The 24,971-nt window shown below is 47.5% G+C and overlaps 1 protein-coding gene across 4 annotated transcripts in view; it reads right to left on the minus strand.

Annotated features, from left to right (window-relative positions):
• SPAG9 (sperm associated antigen 9) overlaps positions 1-21,975 on the minus strand; it is a 43,962-nt gene extending 21,987 nt beyond the window's left edge. For 3 of the 4 annotated variants that reach the window (XM_075845140.1, XM_075845141.1, XM_075845139.1), the window contains exons 1-4: positions 21,576-21,975; positions 9,275-9,395; positions 5,123-5,193; positions 3,645-3,739 (exon numbers count right to left, since the gene is read on the minus strand). In XM_075845140.1, the coding sequence (XP_075701255.1) occupies positions 3,645-3,739; positions 5,123-5,193; positions 9,275-9,395; positions 21,576-21,884 (596 nt within the window). In that variant the 5' untranslated portion in view covers positions 21,885-21,975. Of the gene's footprint in view, positions 1-1,328; positions 1,613-3,644; positions 3,740-5,122; positions 5,194-9,274; positions 9,396-21,575 lie in introns of those variants that run through there. The other variant, XM_075845142.1, reaches the window with a different exon arrangement.
• Between the last annotated feature and the right edge of the window lie 2,996 nt (positions 21,976-24,971).

Genomic DNA, 24,971 nt, shown 5'->3' on the forward strand with positions numbered 1-24,971 from the left:
AGAGAGCCCAGCGTCTCCTGCTTAATGAAGGACTATCCTGTCCATATCGGCCTCGGCTCATACTCCTCACCTTCAGCTTTAAATAACCCCCCCACCCAGAAGTCGTTGGTTCGTCCTCTGAGTTATTTAAAAAAAAACTCTGCTTGTTGCCACTTGGAATCTGTCAGCGGCTGTGCTGACGGACACTCCCCCAGCAGTTTGTCCGAGATCCCATTATACACTGCACTTTGTGTAGAATAGACACATCTCCACAAGTCCTGGCTAGGGACAGTCGTCTGATGTATTAAATCATAGGGTAAGACTAGGGATTAGTGACCAGGAAGATGCGGGGGCAGCGGATCCTCCCACCACAGAGGGCGATAATCACTGGTCTATGGGAAGCTTAAAGGGTCGTACCATTTGAACAAAGCAAACCAGCTGATGGCAAGATATGCGGTTGTCACTTATACAGCATCCCCCACAAGCCGTCCTCCAGAGCGAGGGCAGCTGCTTATATAGCAGAAGACCCCCCCCCCCCCCTATCATTTCCTAATAGAAAGCCCACTGGCCCTTTAAGACAATTTATGGCAAGGTCAGAAAACAAAAGCAGCCACACAAAGCACAAGGTCGTACGAAACGTGCAGAATAATCTTCAATAGTAAATGCCCCTTCAGCCGGCACATAGCGTGGGCTCAGGGGTCTCCTGCTGCTGCGGCCTCGTTTCTAAGACGTCCAGGACTTTATATCCCCCCGACCAGTGCTGCGTATGACACCGAGAACAATGTCCCAAGACCAAACAACTTGTGTTCCTGCCCTGGAGACGCCACTAACGCACTCAATACAAAGCAATTCCCCACTGCATACAGATTACGGCGGAGAGCCAGACGCAGATCACGGGGCCAAAAGACGCAGAAGAGCGGCGCCGGATTCATCCCAATCCGACAAAGCAAAAAATTCCAAATGTCACGTCCGAACAAAAACATAAAATACAACAAAACCCAAAAATTTTTTACAAAAAAGTCCCGACGACAAAACTCTGCGACAATGATGTTTCCAGAAAAGACTGGCAGAACAAGCGCAGCAGCGGTGACCCAGGAGAACACAAGGGGAATGTCAACTGCAAGCGTCAACCAGATTAAGGAAAAAATAGAAATTCCAAAAATACATTTTAAATTCAGAACAAAAAAAATAATAATTCACAATCAGAATTCTATCCAATAAAATAAGAAAAGAAAAACACACAGCAGTGACGTCTCGTCTACAGGTGTATCAGCAGCTTTACATGCCGGGCCGGGAGACGCAGGGTTAAGAGGAGGCAGACAGAGGATCAGCAGCGAGGCACCGGGTACCTGAGGATCCTCGGCAGCTTCTCCGTCAAGGCCGTAGAGAAGGAGAAGTGCACCAGCAGCAGAACGGAGAGGGACACCAGGATAGCCGAATTAATGACCACCGCCCCGCCAACAAAGCCAAACACAAACAGCAGCATGCATCTGGGACTCATGGTTGTGCCCTGGCATGGTGGCACGTCGGTATCAAGGAAGCTGCCCGACAGACGAGGGTGTACGAGGGCTCTGCCGAGGCTGTGTCATCCAGATCATACCACAACAGCAATGCCATGGCCGGCCGCTGTGTGTGCCTCTGCAGCAGTGATGACATCATCCCTCTCCCTCACTGAGCTTCACCAGGCTGCAGCCAATCACTGCTCACCAGCTCTCCAGGGACATCACGGGGGGGGGGGACCACACACGCTCCAGCGTAAGGATCACAATCCGGATCATACACCGCACCCGTCTGCCACCCCGCACCCGTCTGCCACGCGTGTTACCCCGCAACCCGTCTGCCACGCGTGTTACCCCGCAACCCGTCTGCCACGCGTGTTACCCCGCAACCCGTCTGCCACGCGTGTTACCCCGCAACCCGTCTGCCACGCGTGTTACCCCGCAACCCGTCTGCCACGCGTGTTACACCGCAACCCGTCTGCCACGCGTGTTACACCGCAACCCGTCTGCCACGCGTGTTACACCGCAACCCGTCTGCCACGCGTGTTACACCGCAACCCGTCTGCCACGCCGTTCTGCCACTAAAGGTCGAGTTCCCACGGGTCAGATACGCTGCGTAAAAACTGTGCAGCGTATCCGACCTGGAACCACAGCACCTTTCCTCCCAACAATCCCACCACATTGCTTGGTGCGGTTTTTTGGAAGGAATTTCCACTGTGGAAAGCAACGCTTGGAAAAAAACAAAAACGGCGCTACGTCCCCCCTCCGTCTTCTCTAGGTGCAGACCGGCCGGCTACGATGACGCTGAAGGCCATGTGACGCTATGATTGGCTGCTGCGGTCACATGGGATGTAACGTCATCCGGACTGCAGGAAGGCCGATGATGTTCTGCAAAGTAGGATTTTATTTTCAGTAGTTGAGAATACGCTGCAAAACTCGCAACGCTTGGTTTTCTGTTTTTTGGGGGTTTTGCATCCCCTTTGAATTCAATAGAGAAAACCAGCAACGGAAAATCAACTAAAACGCAGCATAAACTGACATGGAATTAAGTTCCGCACCGCAGGTAATTTTCCCTCAGCGTGTGGATGATGTGACGGATCTCGTCCATTATGCTGCTGCCGTCTTCTGCTGCCTTCTTTCTGCCTGAAATTCTGGACGGAAAAAGTGCGTCAATTCCGCAGCGTGTGGACGAGCCCTAAATGTTGCGGTATTTCCGCACAGAATTCAGTTGTGGAAAATCCGCAGCATTTACGCCACGTGAGAACCCGGCATTAGTGCGGCCTAACACCGGGCTTACTGAACCGACAGCCCTCAGGACTGACTGCCGGGAGGTTCCCCCGTCTCCGATCCCAGTGACCCCATTGAAGGGGAGAAACGCCTTTGATAACGCGGCCACAAACAATACACGGAGAATAGGATAATATAATACACTGAGAATATGATAGAATAATAATCTGAGAATATAATAATAATACACGGAGAATATGATAATAATACACGGAGAATATGATAATAATACACGGAGAATATGATAACATAATAATAATGATACAGATAATATGCCTAGTGCTGCGCCGGAGGGGGCGGAGCATGACCAAATCAAAAAGCTCCAAAGAAAGAATCGGTCATGCCCCGCCCCCGGCATAAGACATTGTATCCGTTTAGCCTGGAGTGTTCCGGTCAGACTTCTGTCATTACGGTGCTTGCTCTCCGTCCCATGCAGGCCTTTCTATAGCCGCACCTGCAGGGGACATGACCGGCACCACAGGAGGGCGCTATAGAGATCACTGATCATATAAAAACATCAGAACGGCCGGCACGGAGTCTTATAGATCGGTATAAACATATATGAAGCATAAATCTCAGTGTAAAATACAAAAAAAAAAAAAAAATGAAAAAATAATAATATATAAAAATAATAGTGTTCCTTGTATATTGTAGGTGACTGTTCACATAAGGCCGGCAGTGCGCGCCTGGTTTTCTGCACATTTCCACCCTCCTCCCCTCCACATTCCGATCATTCATCCGGCTCTTCTGAATCAGCCCGAGCATTGTTCTGGGATTTAAACACAATGGCGCCATTCTCTCCACCAGACAAGGGCAGATGCGGTGGCCGGGACCTCCCCTCCTCCACACACCTTCATGTTCCCGCTACGCAGATCTTACCTCATTTTACTCTGCATAGTAGATTCCAGTTGGTCGGAGCCGATGAGCTGCTGAAGTTTGGTGCGTTCCAAGTGTTCCATGTAATTGTGGATTATCTGAGGGAAGAACTGGAATTATTACTTGGGATTTTAGCTCATATGCAAAAAATGTCACCTACTAAACAGATGACCCCCCCACCCACTAATAAAACATATCAGATGGTGCCAACCATGGGGATCCTGCAAATTCCTATATCAAGGTGGTGCTGGCGCCCTGGCGGCCTCCGAAGGGGATCCGGTTCCTTCCATTGAAATCTACGGTGTGATAAAACAAGAGCCGTCTGGGAGATCCAGAGAAGGAAAACGCAGGCTAGCGACGCGCTTCTCCATAGTATAGGAATCTCCGAAGACTCTTTTAAAGGTGGATTTCCCCTTTAAGAAATATTTGAAAATACTATAAAATAACTGCCCGATATTTTTTTAAAGGGGAGTTCCATCTAAACACAAAATACGTAAATCAGTGGAAGTCCATGAACTTTGACCCTTGTAATTCCCAAATTAGAGGAGAAGTGACGCTGCACCAAGTATCTGAACCCCTTTGTGGCTGAATGGAGATTTTGGTGATTAGAAATAAATATATCTTTCTCTCAGCAGACATTTGAAGTGGGGTTGGGACACTACCCCCTTTTTATTTGGGAATCGGGGGTCGCAACTGCGCCTATGAAGAGCCTTTTGACATGCCAATCAGAAGTCTGAAGAACATCTAGTCAAATTCCCGTCCCCACTGTGAGCCCACCCAGCCATTCCACAGACCCTGAGAAAGGTCAGAAGACCAATGTTGTTGCAGAAAGTCTTGATCTTAAAGGGGTCTCCGCTTTTGGACAATCCCTACTTTTTAGAAGGGTCCCCTGACAATAAGCTGATCACAAAGTGTCCCCTTGATGGGAAACCCAGTGATCAGCTGTGATCTGAGGGGAAACCTGGCAGTAAGTGTGCAGTTTGCCTGCAGCACCACCACAGGAGAAATGAAGTATTACACAGTGTCCATTCAGATCCACGTGATGTCTGTGTAATACTGGACAGGACGTAACCGCTCTGGCCAAGAGATGAGGATCCAGAACCGAGGACCCTCCTCTAATAACTCACAATTCTCTAAGGTGTAGGACAATGGGGTTTCTAAACGGACAATCCCTTTAACGAAAGCCGATACTCCTGATCCTCTTTAACCCTTTATGAGCATTTTGCAGACACCCCTGTTGACAGGGCACTTGGCTAAACATTACTGGTATCCTAAGAGTTGCTGCGCTTCTTGTGTAGCTTTCTTGCGGTTTTGAATTTTTCCGGCCACTCTTGCGTCTACGGGGAGCGATTCTAGTAACTAAAACCTACGTCAGGGCTGAGATATTCTACAACTAACAAGGAGCGTTCAGCCGCCATCGGTCCCAGACAGACAAAGGGGGCGACACTATGCGGTTATATCATACAGAACGCTTCACGTACCTCTGAATGTCGCTGGTGAAGAGCGTTGTATTCTTTCTTCAGTTCTGCTTCTCTCTCCTCCAACCGACTGACTATAAAAATAACACAAAAGTTTCTCTTATGGAAATCCAAGTTTTATGTAATATCTGTTCTGTAGCGGTGCCAGGTAGAAATGTCACCCCTGCATGAGCAACCCAGTGCATGACCCAGCAACTAAGGCCTCATTCACACCAACGTGTATTTGCGTCTGCAATTCATCTGCAAAAACACGGATGAATTGCGGACCCATTCATTTCTATGGGCTCACTCACACGACTGTGGTTTACACGGACCGTGCGGGGGACGCAAATACGATTCCAAAGCCATCAACATGAATGCACCTCTTCTGTGTTTATGGTCAGTGATTGCGGACGGCCCGCGGATGACAAAGCTACGGCCGTGTGCATGAGGCCTTATTCGGATCACATGCCTAAGACGAGAAGTCTTGATATGAAGTGAGATATGAGCATGTAGATATGTACACACCTGTACGTATACATGTGAATAGATAGGTGTGTGTTTGTGTATGTGTGTGAGATGTCAGGACAAAAGAGAAGATACTATGGATTGTGCCAGCTAGAAGATGTCAGGACAGAGAGGATACTATGGAGTGCGCCAGCTAGAAGATGTCAGGACAGAGAGGATACTATGGAGTGTGCCAGGGAGAAGATGTCAGGACAGAGAGGATACTATGGAGTGTGCCAGGGAGAAGATGTCAGGACAGAGAGGATACTATGGAGTGCGCCAGCTAGAAGATGTCAGGACAGAGAGGATACTATGGAGTGCGCCAGCTAGAAGATGTCAGGACAGAGAGGATACTATGGAGTGTGCCAGGGAGAAGATGTCAGGACAGAGAGGATACTATGGAGTGTGCCAGGGAGAAGATGTCAGGACAGAGAGGATACTATGGAGTGCGCCAGCTAGAAGATGTCAGGACAGAGAGGTTACTATGGAGTGCGCCAGGGAGAAGATGTCAGGACAGAGAGGATACTATGGAGTGTGCCAGCTAGAAGATGTCAGGACAGAGAGGTTACTATGGAGTGTGCCAGGGAGAAGATGTCAGGACAGAGAGGTTACTATGGAGTGTGCCAGCTAGAAGATGTCAGGACAGAGAGGATACTATGGAGTGTGCCAGCTAGAAGATGTCAGGACAGAGAGGATACTATGGAGTGTGCCAGCTAGAAGATGTCAGGACAGAGAGGATACTATGGAGTGTGCCAGCTAGAAGATGTCAGGACAGAGAGGATACTATGGAGTGTGCCAGCTAGAAGATGTCAGGACAGAGAGGATACTATGGAGTGTGCCAGCTAGATGATGTCAGGACAGAGAGGATACTATGGAGTGTGCCAGCTAGAAGATGTCAGGACATACAGAGGATACTATGGAGTGTGCCAGCTAGAAGATGTCAGGACAGAGGATACTATGGAGTGTGCCAGGGAGAAGATGTCAGGACAGAGAGGATACTATGGAGTGTGCCAGCTAGAAGATGTCAGGACAGAGAGGATACTATGGAGTGTGCCAGCTAGAAGATGTCAGGACAGAGAGGATACTATGGAGTGTGCCAGGGAGAAGATGTCAGGACAGAGAGGATACTATGGAGTGTGCCAGGGAGAAGATGTCAGGACAGAGAGGATACTATGGAGTGTGCCAGCTAGAAGATGTCAGGACAGAGAGGATACTATGGAGTGTGCCAGCTAGAAGATGTCAGGACAGAGAGGATACTATGGAGTGTGCCAGGGAGAAGATGTCAGGACAGAGAGGATACTATGGAGTGTGCCAGGGAGAAGATGTCAGGACAGAGAGGATACTATGGAGTGCGCCAGCTAGAAGATGTCAGGACAGAGAGGTTACTATGGAGTGCGCCAGGGAGAAGATGTCAGGACAGAGAGGTTACTATGGAGTGTGCCAGGGAGAAGATGTCAGGACAGAGAGGTTACTATGGAGTGTGCCAGCTAGAAGATGTCAGGACAGAGAGGATACTATGGAGTGTGCCAGCTAGAAGATGTCAGGACAGAGAGGATACTATGGAGTGTGCCAGCTAGAAGATGTCAGGACAGAGAGGATACTATGGAGTGTGCCAGCTAGAAGATGTCAGGACAGAGAGGATACTATGGAGTGTGCCAGCTAGAAGATGTCAGGACAGAGAGGATACTATGGAGTGTGCCAGCTAGATGATGTCAGGACAGAGAGGATACTATGGAGTGTGCCAGCTAGAAGATGTCAGGACAGAGGATACTATGGAGTGTGCCAGGGAGAAGATGTCAGGACAGAGAGGATACTATGGAGTGTGCCAGCTAGAAGATGTCAGGACAGAGAGGATACTATGGAGTGTGCCAGCTAGAAGATGTCAGGACAGAGAGGATACTATGGAGTGTGCCAGCTAGAAGATGTCAGGACAGAGAGGATACTATGGAGTGTGCCAGCTAGAAGATGTCAGGACAGAGAGGATACTATGGAGTGTGCCAGCTAGAAGATGTCAGGACAGAGAGGATACTATGGAGTGTGCCAGCTAGAAGATGTCAGGACATACAGAGGATACTATGGAGTGTGCCAGCTAGAAGATGTCAGGACATACAGAGGATACTATGGAGTGTGCCAGCTAGAAGATGTCAGGACAGAGGATACTATGGAGTGTGCCAGGGAGAAGATGTCAGGACAGAGAGGATACTATGGAGTGTGCCAGGGAGAAGATGTCAGGACAGAGAGGATACTATGGAGTGTGCCAGGGAGAAGATGTCAGGACAGAGAGGATACTATGGAGTGTGCCAGCTAGAAGATGTCAGGACAGAGAGGATACTATGGAGTGCGCCAGCTAGAAGATGTCAGGACAGAGAGGATACTATGGAGTGCGCCAGCTAGAAGATGTCAGGACAGAGAGGATACTATGGAGTGTGCCAGCTAGAAGATGTCAGGACAGAGAGGATACTATGGAGTGTGCCAGCTAGAAGATGTCAGGACAGAGAGGATACTATGGAGTGTGCCAGCTAGAACATGTCAGGACAGAGAGGATACTATGGAGTGTGCCAGCTAGAAGATGTCAGGACATACAGAGGATACTATGGAGTGTGCCAGCTAGAAGATGTCAGGACAGAGGATACTATGGAGTGTGCCAGGGAGAAGATGTCAGGACAGAGAGGATACTATGGAGTGTGCCAGGGAGAAGATGTCAGGACAGAGAGGATACTATGGAGTGTGCCAGGGAGAAGATGTCAGGACAGAGAGGATACTATGGAGTGTGCCAGCTAGAAGATGTCAGGACAGAGAGGATACTATGGAGTGCGCCAGCTAGAAGATGTCAGGACAGAGAGGATACTATGGAGTGCGCTAGCTAGAAGATGTCAGGACAGAGAGGATACTATGGAGTGTGCCAGCTAGAAGATGTCAGGACAGAGAGGATACTATGGAGTGCGCCAGCTAGAAGATGTCAGGACAGAGAGGATACTATGGAGTGTGCCAGCTAGAAGATGTCAGGACAGAGAGGATACTATGGAGTGTGCCAGCTAGAAGATGTCAGGACAGAGAGGATACTATGGAGTGCGCCAGCTAGAAGATGTCAGGACAGAGAGGATACTATGGAGTGTGCCAGCTAGAAGATGTCAGGACAGAGAGGATACTATGGAGTGTGCCAGCTAGATGTCAGGACAGAGAGGATACTATGGAGTGTGCCAGCTAGAAGATGTCAGGACAGAGAGGATACTATGGAGTGTGCCAGCTAGAAGATGTCAGGACAGAGAGGATACTATGGAGTGTGCCAGCTAGAAGATGTCAGGACATACAGAGGATACTATGGAGTGTGCCAGATAGAAGATGTCAGGACAGAGGATACTATGGAGTGTGCCAGGGAGAAGATGTCAGGACAGAGAGGATACTATGGAGTGTGCCAGGGAGAAGATGTCAGGACAGAGAGGATACTATGGAGTGTGCCAGCTAGAAGATGTCAGGACAGAGAGGATACTATGGAGTGTGCCAGCTAGAAGATGTCAGGACAGAGGATACTATGGAGTGTGCCAGCTAGAAGATGTCAGGACAGAGAGGATACTATGGAGTGTGCCAGCTAGAAGATGTCAGGACAGAGGATACTATGGAGTGTGCCAGCTAGACACAAAACATTACAGCACTCAGCGGGCATCTTACTTTGATCGGCATAATTCTTTGTTTTCAGCTCCAGTTGTCTGGTTTGAGATTCCAATAATTCCACCCGCACCTGCAGATCCTTCTTATCCTGCTCTTGTAAATCTTCAAATTCAATAAATTTCTTTAAAAAAAAAAATAGAAACTTGTAAAGGTAAATGATCAGGTGATGAGAAATCTCACCGCTATTACACATTGTTACGTTTTAAGTGGTGGCGCCATTTTATTTTTAAAGAGACAGGTCCTAGATAAGGAAGAAAAAAAAAAAGACAAGCATCGGTGGTGACTTGCTGCGTCATGAACATTACTGTACACTAGGGGGCACACTAACCCTTGTCATACACTCTTATTAAGGACTCACTGGTTACAGATACATGTCCTGCACGTTTCAAGACTGCACGGTTACCCAACATCCTTCACTATCAAATGGTTAAATATTCTGTATAGCAATGTATTGGATAGATCTTTTTGTGGGAAATCTGTGTGACTGGCGGACTGATTGGTTGTCACCCAGCTTTACCAGACAGGTAAATAGGGGGAAGTATACACATATAGGATAAATTGGCCGCACATTTGGGGGGATAAAATTATTACAATTATTAGGGCCAATAGTGCTAAATAAAAGCCACGATGGTAGAATCGCACGGTGAGAGGAACGTCAGAAACACTTGTCAAATGTTGTACCCGGTGCCGTCAGGATGTATGGTGTGTAAATAATGTGCGGTTTATATCTGTTATATATAAAATAATAATAATAATAATAAAAAGAAAAAAAAAGTGTAAAAAAAAAATACTAAAAATAAATACTAATAGAAATAAGGAAAGAAAAATACTAATAATAAAAAGAAACAATAATAAAAAAAAATCAGAGCCACACAAATAATTAGGGTATGTGCACACACACTAATTATGTCCGTAATTGACGGACGTATTTCGGCCGCAAGTTCCGGACCGAACACAGTGCAGGGAGCCGGGCTCCTAGCATCATACTTATGTACGATGCTAGGAGTCCCTGCCTCGCTGCAGGACAACTGTCCCGTACTGTAATCATGTTTTCAGTACGGGACAGCAGTTCCACGGAGAAGCAGGGACTCCTAGCGTCGTACATAACTATGATGCTAGGAGCCCGGCTCCCTGCACTGAGTTCGGTCCGGAACTTGCGGCCGAAATACGTCCGTCAATTACGGACGTAATTAGTGTGTGTGCACATACCCTTATAGTAAAACTCAGTGGGAAACATTGTCCGCTCACATCACCAACTTATGCCAGTTGCACACGAACTATGTGCCACTCGGGCCATTTTTCACGGCATCCGAGTGGCACCCGCTAGTTTTCACGAACCCATTCACATAAGCGGGTGAAAACAGACTCAACTTCCCCATCCGTGGACGAATAGAACATGTCCTGTCTCTCCACAGGACGGGACCCGGCCGGCATTAGGCCCCATGCAGAAGACCGTGCCCGCAATCACAGTCCATGCTTACGGCCGCAGAGAGCAGTCCACATTATAAAGTATGGGAGAATGGTCCGTAAAATAAAAACATCGGACATGTCCTATTTTTTACGGCAGGTTTCTACGGCCCGGACACCCTCCTGTAAAGATACGGGAAGGTGTCCGTCAGCCATAGAAACTAATGGGTCCGTGAGGAAATCTACGGTCGTGTGCGTGGGGCCTTATTCTGTTTTTCCGCGTATTTTTTTAATATTTTATCTTTAATAAAAATGTGAAATGTATTACTGCGGATTTTTGTTAGACTTTTTGATTTCTTTCAGATGACGTTCACGTGAGAGACCAAGGAAGTGAATGGAAAAAAGGCAAAATCCCAAAGCTCACAAAGTATTGTGTTAATAGGGCAGGACTGGCACATCATCATCATCATCACAAGACACAAACCTTCTGATCATCACACCGACCCTGCGGCCTAAAATCCAGCCTAGCCGTGACACCAGCGGCAGATAATATCCAGCTCCCGGGTCACACCACAAGTCACTTGATGTCTCACATGAGAGTAGACGAGAAAGCAACAACCAAACCCAGATTTTCTATTTTCTTAAAACTTAAAGAACTATTTCATTTACTTGCCTATATTAAAGGGGGTCTCCGCTCTGGACACTCCCTACTCGATAGACGGACAATAAATAGATCATAAAGTGTCCCCATGCTGGGAGAGATCAGAGCGATCAGCTGTGATCTATGGAGAAACCTGGCAGTAAGTGTTCAGTTTCCCTGCAGCGCCACCACAGGAGAAATTAAGTATTACATAGTGTCCATGTATATCAATGTGTGGTCTGTGTAATACAGGACAGGTCCTGCAGAGAGAGAGAGAGACGCTCTATGTGACCGCTCTCCACTCAGGATCCTAAACAAAGGACCCCCCTCTATTAAATCACAGTTCCCTAATAGCAATGTTCCCCAACTCGTGGCTTTCCAGCTGTTGCCAATCTACAACTCCCATGATGCCCTGACAGGCGCAGGCTACTAGCTGTCACTTGCAGAGTATAGTAGAGAACTGCAACTCCCAACATAAAAGTGTGATCAAATCATTTGCTAGATATTTGTTATTTTTGTTCCAACCCCACGTCTTCCACCATGCCCAGATTTGTGAATGCAGCTCTGGATGTGATTGGAGTGTAAGATCTGATGTAACGCAGTAAACCCCCCCCCCCAGTCTACAGGTCACTGCTGACCATGAACCTGCGATGACCCGTGCACAGGGCTCTAGAAAGTCCCAGGCCAGCACTCCCTGCTCCAGAGCTCATCCTTTGTGATATGGACTGACGGAGCTAAAAATCCCTGGCAGCGTTCCCCGCGCCCCGTACCCTCATCACTGTGCCCTCCACCGCCGCCTCTGCAGCCACCCTCCTGGGCTCTCCATATAAGCAAATGAAAGTTTTCGCCATCCCTGGCGTCGACTAAACAACAAGAACTCCTGGCACCGAGAAAACAGGTTGTACCACGAACCAAAGCCGAAGGACCAGCTGCACCACCCACAGGAGACGACGAACACGTGAGAAGATCCAGAAATGAGTTATATGGGGGGGGGGGACACAGCTACAAACTCTGTAATAAGTCAAGTCTGTGTATTAGATATGAGGATATTTTATCTTTGTGGTTTGGGCGGTGGGGGATATAGAAGCGTTTGCCCTGAAGTGTCCAAACCACAGCCCCCTCTATTGCATTGGTCTCAACATGCTGGGAGTTGTAGTTTTACTCGAGAACCGCACGTCGGAGACCGCTGCTCTATTCGCCGGCGTTTTCGTTAATGGGGAAGAGACAGGTAGAAGTTTTTTTATTTGAGATTTTTTTTTAGAGCTGCAGTAGCCGAATAGTCGTCTACCACATCAGCACCCGGAGCTGTGAGATTAACCCCATGAGGCTTTTCATTACAGGGAAAAAATATTCCCAGGCCGTGAGAGGAACCTCAACATGTGAACGGTGACATTATACAAAACAGGGGTCCTCTGCTCATATAGACCGAATTACCCCCCCGCCCCCCACCCCACCATATGGCAGATTATTATTACTATTATTATGTAGGAAATTTTGCTGCAGTTTTTAACATTCCAACCCTGTCCCAAAAAAAATAAAAGATAAAGTCAGGGATTAAAATCTAAAAAATACTAAATAATAACAAGAATAAATCTGATCAAAAATACTAAATAATTATAATAAATATTAATAATAAATATAAAAAAAACACAAATACTAAATAACAATAATTTTAAAAAAATAATAATAAATTATAAAAATTAATAATAATGAAAATCCCGTTGAGGGATCACTGCTGTCTTAAGTGGTAGAGGGGCATTTTGGCCCCTCAGGCACCGGCCAGGTGTGACTGCGCCCTCTGTCCCCCAGGTGAGATAGTGATATATATGTGAGGTGCCGGGTTAGGACGTCTCACATCCTGGGTAACTTCATTAATAGGGATTAGATTTATTCTCTCCTAACACTATGACAACACTTCTGGTAATCCCTGATCTTGTGTCACACTATAAAGTGTGACCTCCATCCTCTGGGAACGGGGACATAGTCTAGATTATTAGGTCCTGTGTGCGCCTGTGCTGGAGAGGCTGCAGCTCATGTAGAATTATAATATTCTTCTACCCATATAATAATGCGGAGCCGGGCAGCGGCCGTAGCGCGTGATCTGCAGGGGGCACCGCACACCCCGGTGGTGAGGACCCCCATAGCGGACGGCTCTGCAAGATCTGGGAGTGGAGATTTCCTGGAGCTGACAAGGAATAGGTTTGAGGATGTGACACAGACGTCATCCAGCAGCCCCGGCCCCCCCGAATGACGCAGCCAGAAACAATGAGACATCCAGTCCGGGAAGGGGTTAACAATGGTGCAGAGGAAGCCGCCCCCCTCCCAGTACTACACAACTTTGCAAAAAGGCTTGATATCAAATTTTCTGTTGTGTATACAGCTCCTATGAACAGCTATGTGTGTCCATGGTTACAGACTGTGTAGTCACCCCCGCAGTGAAGGGTCACTCATCCATTTACCTCCTCTTCTTTTAAACCTACAGACGTAAAAGAGTAACACATGACGGCAGGGGGTGACTACACAGGGTGTGTTTGTAGTCTGTAACCATGGAGGCACATAGGTCGACATAGGAGTTGTATACATAATCCAGAAGGAGATTTTTAATCAGGACCACTTGGAAAATTGCTTCTTTTTTTAGACAGAGTACAGTATTAGAAAAATATGGCTGCTGTCTACCAAAAACAGCACCACACCTGTCAACAGGGTGTCTGTGGCATTGCAGCAAAGCCCCATTCACTTCAATGGAACGGAGCTGCAGTACCAGACACAACCCATGGACAGGTGTGGCGCAGTTTCTAATCCTGGACATGCCCTTTAAACTGACATCTCCGGAGTTCCACCTTAAATATAATTTAGTCATGTTCCCTGGATCTTCTCGGTCTCCACATAAATCCAGTAGTCCGGATTAGACATGTGACTGTATGACTCCGCGGCGCAGGTGCTTTGCTGTATACATTTACGAGATAATAAAACGAAGCCTCCTCTAATTTAGCAGGAATGAGAGGTAATGTAGGGAAACAAGATGGAGTCAGGGAAGTGTTAAGAGCTGATCCTAAACCTCCCCGAGGAGCGATGCTGAGGAGGCAGATTTATAGGATCAGCTGGTCGTCAATGGCCGACATGTAGGACAGATGTTGTGTGAGAAGTAATAGCCACTCATTACATTCACAGCGAACACACAACGCTGCGGTATTAACAAACCAGCGGATAAAGGTCACTGGTTATAGGGGTACACCCACCTCCGACACTTACAGCATATCCTCAGAATGCCCCCCCCCCCCCACACACACCCTACAGGGACAAGTCAGAGGGCCCCAGTCTGTCTATGTCATAAATGTCCGAAGTCGGAACACCCTTTTATAATCTACAATTCTTTCATTTGCTTTCTGTATCAATTTCTCAATGTTTTCAAGATCTCTGCTTGTTGTCATATAAAAGGTACCTTCATTTTTTTACTCCCAGGGGATAATAATCTGTCCTGGTCATGTGATGCAAATAGGTGCTTGGCTCGTTACAGGACAGAAATATGATAAATATACTGTAACGAGCCAAGCACCTGAGCGTGCACGCATCACATGACCAGGACAGATTATTATCCCGTGACTCCACTAGCAGAATAGTGAGTGCAGCTCTGGAGTATAATACAGGATGTAACTCAGGATCAGTACAGGATAAGTAATGTAATGTATGTACACAGTGACTCCACCAGCAGAATAGTGAGTGCAGCTCTGGAGTATAATACAGGATATAACTCAGGATCAGTACAGGATAAGTAATGTATGTACACAGTGACTCCACCAGCAGAATAGTGAGTGCAGCTCTGAAGTATAATACAGAATGTAACTCAGGATCAGTACAGGATAAGTAATGTAATGTATGTACACAGTGACTCCACCAGCAGAATAGTGAGTGCAGCTCTGGAGTATAATACAGGATATAACTCAGGATCAGTACAGGATAAGTAATGTAATGTGTGTACACAGTGACTCCACCAGCAGAATAGTGAGTGCAGCTCTGGAGTATAATACAGGATATAACTCAGGATCAGTACAGGATAAGTAATGTAATGTATGTACACAGTGACCCCACCAGCAGAATAGTGAGTGCAGCTCTGGAGTATAATACAGGCTGTAACTCAGGATCAGTACAGGATAAGTAATGTATGTACACAGTGATTCCACCAGCAGAATAGTGAGTGCAGCTCTGGAGTATAATACAGGATGTAACTCAGGATCAGTACAGGATAAGTAATGTATGTATGTACACAGTGACTCCACCAGCAGAATAGTGAGTGCAGCTCTGGAGTATAATACAGGATGTAACTCAGGATCAGTACAGGATAAGTAATGTATGTACACAGTGACTCCTCCAGCAGAATAGTGAGTGCAGCTCTGGAGTGTAATACAGGATGTAACTCAGGATCAGTACAGGATAAGTAATGTAATGTATGTACACAGTGACTTCACCAGCAGAATAGTGAGTGCAGCTCTGGAGTGTAATACAGGATGTAACTCAGGATCAGTACAGGATAAGTAATGTAATGTATGTACACAGTGACTCCACCAGCAGAATAGTGAGACAGCTCTGGAGTATAATACAGGATGTAACTCAGGATAAGTAATGTAACGTATGTACACAGTGACTCCACCAGCAGAATAGTGAGTGCAGCTCTGGAGTATAATACAGGATGTAACTCAGGATCAGTACAGGATAAGTAATGTAATGTATGTACACAGTGACTCCACCAGCAGAATAGTGAGTGCAGCTCTGGAGTGTAATACAGGATGTAACTCAGGATCAGTACAGGATAAGTAATGTAATGTATGTACACAGTGACTCCACCAGCAGAATAGTGAGTGCAGCTCTGGAGTATAATACAGGATGTAACTCAGGATCAGTACAGGATAAGTAATGTAATGTATGTACACAGTGACTCCACCAGCAGAATAGTGAGTGCAGCTCTGGAGTATAATACAGGATGTAACTCAGGATCAGTACAGGATAAGTAATGTAATGTATGTACACAGTGACTCCACCAGCAGAATAGTGAGTGCAGCTCTGGAGTGTAATACAGGATGTAACTCAGGATCAGTACAGGATAAGTAATGTAATGTATGTACACAGTGACTCCACCAGCAGAATAGTGAGTGCAGCTCTGGAGTATAATACAGGATGTAACTCAGGATCAGTACAGGATAAGTAATATATGTATACAGTGACTCCACCAGCAGAATAGTGAGTGCAGCTCTGGAGTATAATACAGGATGTAACTCAGGATCAGTACAGGATAAGTAATGTAATGTATGTACACAGTGACTCCACCAGCAGAATAGTGAGTGCAGCTCTGGAGTATAATACAGGATGTAACTCAGGATCAGTACAGGATAAGTAATGTAATGTATGTACACAGTGACTCCACCAGCAGAATAGTGAGTGCAGCTCTGGAGTGTAATACAGGATGTAACTCAGGATCAGTACAGGATAAGTAATGTAATGTATGTACACAGTGACTCCACCAGCAGAATAGTGAGTGCAGCTCTGGAGTATAATACAGGATGTAACTCAGGATCAGTACAGGATAAGTAATATATGTATACAGTGACTCCACCAGCAGAATAGTGAGTGCAGCTCTGGAGTATAATACAGGATATAACTCAGGATCAGTACAGGATAAGTAATGTAATGTATGTACACAGTGACTCCACCAGCAGAATAGTGAGTGTAGCTCTGGAGTATAATACAGGATATAACTCAGGATCAGTACAGGATAAGTAATGTAATGTATGTACACAATGACTCCACCAGCAGAATAGTGAGTGCAGCTCTGGAGTATAATACAGGATATAACTCAGGATCAGTACAGGATAAGTAATGTAATGTATGTACACAGTGACTCCTCCAGCAGAATAGTGAGTGCAGCTCTGGAGTATAATACAGGATGTAACTCAGGATCAGTACAGGATAAGTAACATATTTTATAGTAGCTTTTGAGTTATCTGCACTGTATAGAATCCACTGGTGAATCATTGTGGATAAGTTATTATTTCTTCCCGTTGCTTATATACACACACACAAGAGAGGAAAAAAAGGGACCACAATGGCGCTGCTATTTAAAAGAAACCAAGTAATTAGTTTAATAATTACATTGAAATACAGGTCGACAAGCTACGCGTTTCAACGCCGAACTGGCGTCTTCATCAAACGCGTAGCTTGTCGACCTGTATTTCAATTTAATTATTAAACTAATTACTTGGTTTCTTTTAAATAGCAGCGCCATTGTGGTCCCTTTTTTTCCTCTCTCGTTGTGCTTAATTGACAACATTCCTCTGGTTCTTGTGTTTTGGACCTGGCAGCAGCTTTTTATTACTCTTCCTGATCATTTTACATTATTGACTGCACTTCTTGTAGTGTTGTACCTGCCAGTATTAACACTCTTAGGGCTTATTCAGACGAACGTATAATACGTCCGTGTTATGCACGTGATTTTCACGCGCCTCGCACGGACCTATGTTAGTCAATGGGGCCGTTCAGACAGTCAGTGATTTTTGCGCAGTGTGTGTCCGCTGCGTAAAACTCATGACATGTCCTATATTTGCCCGTTTTTTGCGCATCACGCACCCATTGAAGTCAATGGGTGCGTGAAAACGGCGCACAGCACACGGAAGCACTTCCGTGTGCCACGCGATGCGCGCTACAGTAGTCAATACTATGAATGAAAACAGAAAAGCACCTCGTGCTTTTCTGTTTACAAACATACAGAGTGTCATAATGATGGCGGCTGCGCGAAAAATCACACAGCCGCGCCTCATACGGGGCTGACACACAGAGCGGTTATGGACCTTTTGCGCGCGCAAAACGCACACGCTCGTGCGAATCCGGCCTTAGGTGAGCACCTTTTATGTCCAATACTCTTGATATCCTGTAGGTAATCTGCACCATATAGCGCCGTGTTACTTATTCTCTTTTAGCGTTGTTTATATAGGGCTGACATAGTCCGCAGCGCTGTATTCATGTGATCATCATTACCAGATCACTTCTCATGCTGCAAATAATATACAGACGTCCCGATACGTGGGTAAGGGCTGGGCACACTCCACAATGGTACAGACTGGGCAGAGGGCCCTGACATGCAGTTACCCCATACTAATGCATCGGTTGCCCCCAGTAGGACTGGTTTTAGGTCTCGGCAGAAAACTGTGCCCTCCTGGCCTCAGATCACAACTCTCCCTACAGGTTTTATTTACATGGGATTTTCAGTCCCTCTAATTTCTGCAGCTTTTACAATCCTGGAGGCCTCGATGCCACATCAACAATCTCAGATCAGTCACACGGAGTCGCGGGCGGGGATGCGGCTCTGGCACAGTGTCCACAGACAGAAGAAACAGGGTGAGGTCTCAGGGTGGAGACAGGTGACGGTCACCGCTCTATTAATAAGCGTCTGGTCAGAGGAGATCCCACATGACTCAACAACCATCAAGTTAAAGAGACACGTGCGTAAAAATGCGTAATAATCCTGAAATATCACGACATGTGACTTAAAGGGCCGGTGTCGTCGTCTGTAAGAAAAGCTTCATCGATTCCACAACTTACTGTTATAGTGTGTTTTACTTCCTCACTATTTACAAGATCTCTGCTTGCTCTCAGTGAATAGGAACATTCTTGTTAACATCTCAAAATGTCCTCACAGCTGAGGGTTTGTTGCAATTATATCCAGTCTAGAAGATGCTCTGTGACTCCAAACTGATACATTGTAACAAAGCAGCAGGACGGAGATTTGTGCCGCTGATGTGCTCGGCTCACAGAGGATTATCTAGACTGGATACAAATTTAACAAATCCTCAGCTGTGAGAGGTATTAGGTCAGGACGATGGATGTGAACAAGATTGTCTCTATTCAATGACAGCAAGCAGAAACCTAACATGTGAGTGGGTGTAGATAACGGCTGTCTGAATTTAACCATTTGCAGCACAGTCTCGGTTGGGTCATGATTTAGGGGGGTTCTTTTACCATCACCCCTTATTGCTGGATAGGAGTGACATCACATGATCTGGAAGCACCAATGTTCAGCAGTCAGAGCACCCTGCCGGCCAATCACAGCTCGTCGTTACACATCCCGAGAGCAGCCACAATAATACAACGTCCCCTGCATTTACCGTGATCTATTGTTCCCTGTTATCAGCCACTTCAGGCTGGGAGAGGCGGACTAGTATGCGATTCTTCCATTCATGTGAATAGTCATGTGACCCCGGGACACAAACCGCTTTGGGATTTCCTTATGATGTCTCGTCCCCCCAGTTTCCAGTACAAATCTTCCCCATCATAATCAAACAATTCTGATCTGTCGTAATAAAAATCCAGACACCTCAATATCCGCACTGCGCCCCTCCCCCAACCAAGTGTCATCAAAAACAACAAAAACGCCATATTCCTGAGATTTACAGGGACTAACAAGCCACGTTCTGTCCCTACAGACGCCCATCACCAACAACGAGAGGGCGCCAAGATTAACGCAACGTCCACGCATCAACATACACCCCACATCAACAAACGACAACCAGGACCGCCCCAAAGGAGAGCACTGAGAACACCCCAAAGGAAAGCACCGAGGACCCCCCCAAAGGAAAGCACCGAGGACCCCCCCAAAGGAAAGCACCGAGGACCCCCCCAAAGGAAAGCACCAAGAACCCCCCCCGCAAAGGAAAGCACCAAGAACCCCCCCCCGCAAAGGAAAGCACCAAGGACCCCCCCCAAAGGAAAGCACCAAGGACCCCCCCAAAGGAAAGCACCAAGGACCCCCCCCCAAAGGAAAGCACCAAGGACACCTCCCCAAGGAAAGCACCAAGGACACCCCAAGGAAAGCACCAAGGACCACCCCCCTCCAAGGAAAGCACCGAGGACCCCCACCCCCAAGGAACGCACCGAGGACCCCCCCCCCAAGGAAAGCACCAAGGACCCCCCCCCCCAAAGGAAAGCACCAAGGACCCCCTCAAAGCAGAGCTTAGAAGTGTTTATATCTCTGACCAGCTTTCCACGGTATCGTCCCCCTCTACGTGACAGCCAGGACCAGAAGTGCCGACAATCTACTGAATCGCCAGTGACAGCAGCAGATCTGACCGGAGCTCCGGAGTAGTCACCCGCAAGCGGCATTCTCTGTTGCCAAGCGACGACCCAAGCAAAATCCACACAGCAGCTCCACAAGCATCAGACCCCAGAACAACACACAAAGTAATGTAGTGACCGGAGAAAATATGTGACCCCCCACCCACCCCAAGACCAAGAGCCCCCCCCAACAAGACCAAGAGCCCCCCCAACAAGACCAAGAGCCCCCCAACAAGACCAAGAGCAAGTAGAACATGTGCCCCAACAGTGACCAGAGTGGAGGAGAGAAGTGATAAGTACCAGGGTACTGGGAGAGGGTGGCAGGTTCTAGGGGTGCAGTATTGGGGGTGACGTCGTGGAGGGACGACAGTATGTCGGGGGGGGGGGGGGCGACAGTTGGTCAGGCGGGGGGGGGGTGACAGGCTCCGGGGTGACAGCATGTCGGGGGGGGGGGTGACAGGCTCCGGGGTGACAGCATGTCGGGGGGTGACAGCATGTCGGGGGGTGACAGCATGTCGGGGGGTGACAGCATGTCGGGGGGTGACAGGCTCCGGGGTGACAGCATGTCGGGGGGTGACAGCATGTCGGGGGGGTGACAGCATGTCGGGGGGGTGACAGCATGTCGGGGGGGTGACAGCATGTCGGGGGGGTGACAGCATGTCGGGGGGGTGACAGCATGTCGGGGGGGTGACAGCATGTCGGGGGGTGACAGCATGTCGGGGGGTGACAGCATGTCGGGGGGTGACAGCATGTCGGGGGGTGACAGCATGTCGGGGGGTGACAGGCTCCGGGGTGACAGCATGTCGGGGGGTGACAGGCTCCGGGGTGACAGCATGTCGGGGGGTGACAGGCTCCGGGGTGACAGCATGTCGGGGGGTGACAGGCTCCGGGGTGACAGCATGTCGGGGGGTGACAGGCTCCGGGGTGACAGCATGTCGGGGGGTGACAGGCTCCGGGGTGACAGCATGTCGGGGGGTGACAGGCTCCGGGGTGACAGCATGTCGGGGGGTGACAGGCTCCGGGGTGACAGCATGTCGGGGGGTGACAGGCTCCGGGGTGACAGCATTTCGGGGGGTGACAGGCTCCGGGGTGACAGCATGTCGGGGGGGTGACAGGCTCCGGGGTGATGTTGGGGTGCAGCCGGGGTCTCCTCACCTCCTCGGCGTGTTTCCTCAGCGCCTTCTCCCGCTCGTACTGGGTTAGTAGCTGCTCGTTGTCCTCCCGCAGCAGCTCCAGCTCCACCTCATGCTCCTGGTTCTCGGCGCACACGGCTTCCAGGTTCTCCAGCACCGCGACCACCAGCGGCATCAGCTGCTTCACCGCGTCCTCCTCATAGCGGCCGATAAGCAGCTCCAGCTCACGGTAGATGGAGGCGGCCAGGCCGGACACCCGGTCCGACATAACGGCCCCCGCCGCGCCGCCAGCCTCCTCCTGGTACACCAGGCCGCCCTCCTCCATCTCCATGGCCGCGGCCTGACTGCTATCCGGGTCCTGAAGCCGACACCGCCGCTACTGGGGACACAAACCTGACGTCATCGCTGGGCGGAGCCCGAGGTAATACCACCCCCTTCTCCATCCGTACCTCACGCGGCTCCTCCTCCTTCTCCCTGGATCGCCCCGCCCTCTTCACCTCCTTCCCGGTATCATCCTGTGGACATCTCCATGTACTACTACCCCTCACTGCCCCGCCTCCTCCCCACTACTCCGCCTCCTCCCCACTGCTCCGCCTCCTCCTCACTACTCCGCCTCCTCCTCACTGCCCCGCCTCCACCTCATTCCTCTATACTTTCCTTCTTCCCAGATTCATCCAGTGGATATCTCCATGTATTGCTCCTCCTCCTCACTCAGGATCCCCCCACTCATCCTCACTTCTCCTCCTTCATCTCTATATTCTCCTCCTTCCTCTATATTCTCCTCCTTCCTCTCTATATTCTCCTCCTTCCTCTATATTCTCCTCCTTCCTCTCTATATTCTCCTCCTTCCTCTCTATATACTTCTCCTTCCTCTCTATATTCTCCTCCTTCCCCTCTATATTTTTCTCCTTCCTCTCTATATTCTCCTCTTTCCTCTCCTTCTCCTCCTTCCTCTCTATATTCTTCTCCTTCCTCTCTATATTCTCCTCCTTCCTCTCTATATTCTCCTCCTTCCTCTCTATATTCTCCTACTTCCTCTCCTTCTCCTCCTTCCTCTCTATATTCTTCTCCTTCCTCTCTATTTTCTCCTCCTTCCTCTCTATATTCTCCAACTTCCTCTCTATATTCTCCTCCTTCCTCTCTATATTCTCCTCCTTCCTCTCTATATTCTTCTCCTTCCTCTCTATTTTCTCCTCCTTCCTCTCTATATTCTCCTCTTTCCTCTCTATATTCTCCTCCTTCCTCTCTATATTCTCCTCCTTCCTCTCTATATTCTCCTTCCACTTTATATTCTCCTCCTTCCTCTCTATATTCTCCTCCTTCCTCTCTATATTCTCCACCTTCCTCTCCTTCTCCTCCTTCCTCTCTATATCCTCTTTCCTCTCTATATTCTCCTCTTTCCTCTCTATTTTCTCCTCCTTCCTCTCTATATTCTCCTCCTTCCTCTCCTTCTCCTTCCTCTCTATATTCTCTTCCTTCCTGTCTATATTCTCTTCCTTCCTCTCTATATTCTCTTCCTTCCTCTCTATATTCTTCTACTTCCTCTCTATATTCTCCTCCTTCTCTCTATATTCTCATCCTTCCTCTCTATATTCTCCTCCTTCCTCTCTATATTCTTTTCCTTCCTCCCTTCTCCTTCTTCCTCTCTATATTGTTCTCCTTCCTCTCTATATTCTCCTCCTTCCTCTCTATATTCTCCTCCTTCCTCTCTATATTCTTGTACTTCCTCTCTATATTTTCATCCTTCCTCTCTATATTCTTCTCCTTCCTCTCTATATTCTCCTCCTAGCTCTCTATTTTCTCCTCTTTCCTCTCTATATTCTTCTTCTTCCTCTCTATATTCTCCTCCTTCCTCTCTATATTCTTCTCCTTCCTCTCTATTTTCTCCTCCTTCCTCTCTATATTCTCCTCCTTCCTCTCTATATTCTCCTTCTTCCTCTCTATATTCTCCTTCTTCCTCCCCTTCTCCTTCTTCCTCTCTATATTGTTCTCCTTCCTCTCTATATTCTCCTCCTTCCTCTCTATATTCTTGTACTTCCTCTCTATATTTTCATCCTTTCTCTCTATATTCTTCTCCTTCCTCTCTATATTCTCCTCCTAGCTCTCTATTTTCTCCTCTTTCCTCTCTATATTCTTCTCCTTCCTCTCTATATTCTCCTCCTTCCTCTCTATATTCTTCTCCTTCCTCTCTATTTTCTCCTCCTTCCTCTCTATATTCTCCTCCTTCATCTCTATATTCTCTTCCTTCCTCTCCTTCTCCTCCTTCCTCTCTATATTCTCCACCTTCCTCTCTTTCTCCTCCTTCCTCTCTATATTATCTTTCCTCTCTATATTCTCCTCTTTCCTCTCAATTTTCTCCTCCTTCCTCTCTATATTCTCCTCCTTCCTCTCTATATTCTCCTCCTTCCTCTCCTTCTCCTCCTTCCTCTCTATATTCTCTTCCTTCCTCTCTATATTCTCTTCCTTCCTCTCTATATTCTCTTCCTTCCTCTCTATATTCTCTTCCTTCCTCTCTATATTCTCCTCCTTCCTCTCTATATTCTTTTCCTTCCTCCCCTTCTCCTTCTTCCTCTCTATATTGTTCTCCTTCCTCTCTATATTCTCCTCCTTCCTCTCTATATTCTTGTACTTCCTCTCTATATTCTCATCCTTTCTCTCTATATTCTTCTCCTTCCTCTCTATATTCTCCTCCTAGCTCTCTATTTTCTCCTCTTTCCTCTCTATATTCTTCTCCTTCCTCTCTATATTCTCCTCCTTCCTCTCTATATTCTCCTACTTCCTCTCTATATTCTCCTTCCTCTATTTTCTCCTCCTTCCTCTCTATATTCTCCTCCTTCCTCTCTATATTCTCCTCCTTCCTCTCTATATTCTTGTACTTCCTCTCTATATTCTCATCCTTTCTCTCTATGTTCTTCTCCTTCCTCTCTATATTCTCCTCCTAGCTCTCTATTTTCTCCTCTTTCCTCTCTATATTCTTCTTCTTCCTCTCTATATTCTCCTCCTTCCTCTCTATATTCTTCTCCTTCCTCTCTATTTTCTCCTCCTTCCTCTCTATATTCTCCTCCTTCCTCTCTATATTCTCCTTCTTCCTCTCTATATTCTCCTTCTTCCTCCCCTTCTCCTTCTTCCTCTCTATATTGTTCTCCTTCCTCTCTATATTCTCCTACTTCCTCTCTATATTCTCCTCCTTCCTCTTTATATTCTTGTACTTCCTCTCTATATTTTCATCCTTTCTCTCTATATTCTTCTCCTTCCTCTCTATATTCTCCTCCTAGCTCTCTATTTTCTCCTCTTTCCTCTCTATATTCTTTTCCTTCCTCTCTATATTCTCCTCCTTCCTCTATATTCTTCTCCTTCCTCTCTATTTTCTCCTCCTTCCTCTCTATATTCTCCTCCTTCCTCTCTATATTCTCCTCCT

Source organism: Rhinoderma darwinii, chromosome 13 (assembly GCF_050947455.1).
Source record: "Rhinoderma darwinii isolate aRhiDar2 chromosome 13, aRhiDar2.hap1, whole genome shotgun sequence".
NCBI classification, from domain to species: domain Eukaryota; kingdom Metazoa; phylum Chordata; class Amphibia; order Anura; family Rhinodermatidae; genus Rhinoderma; species Rhinoderma darwinii.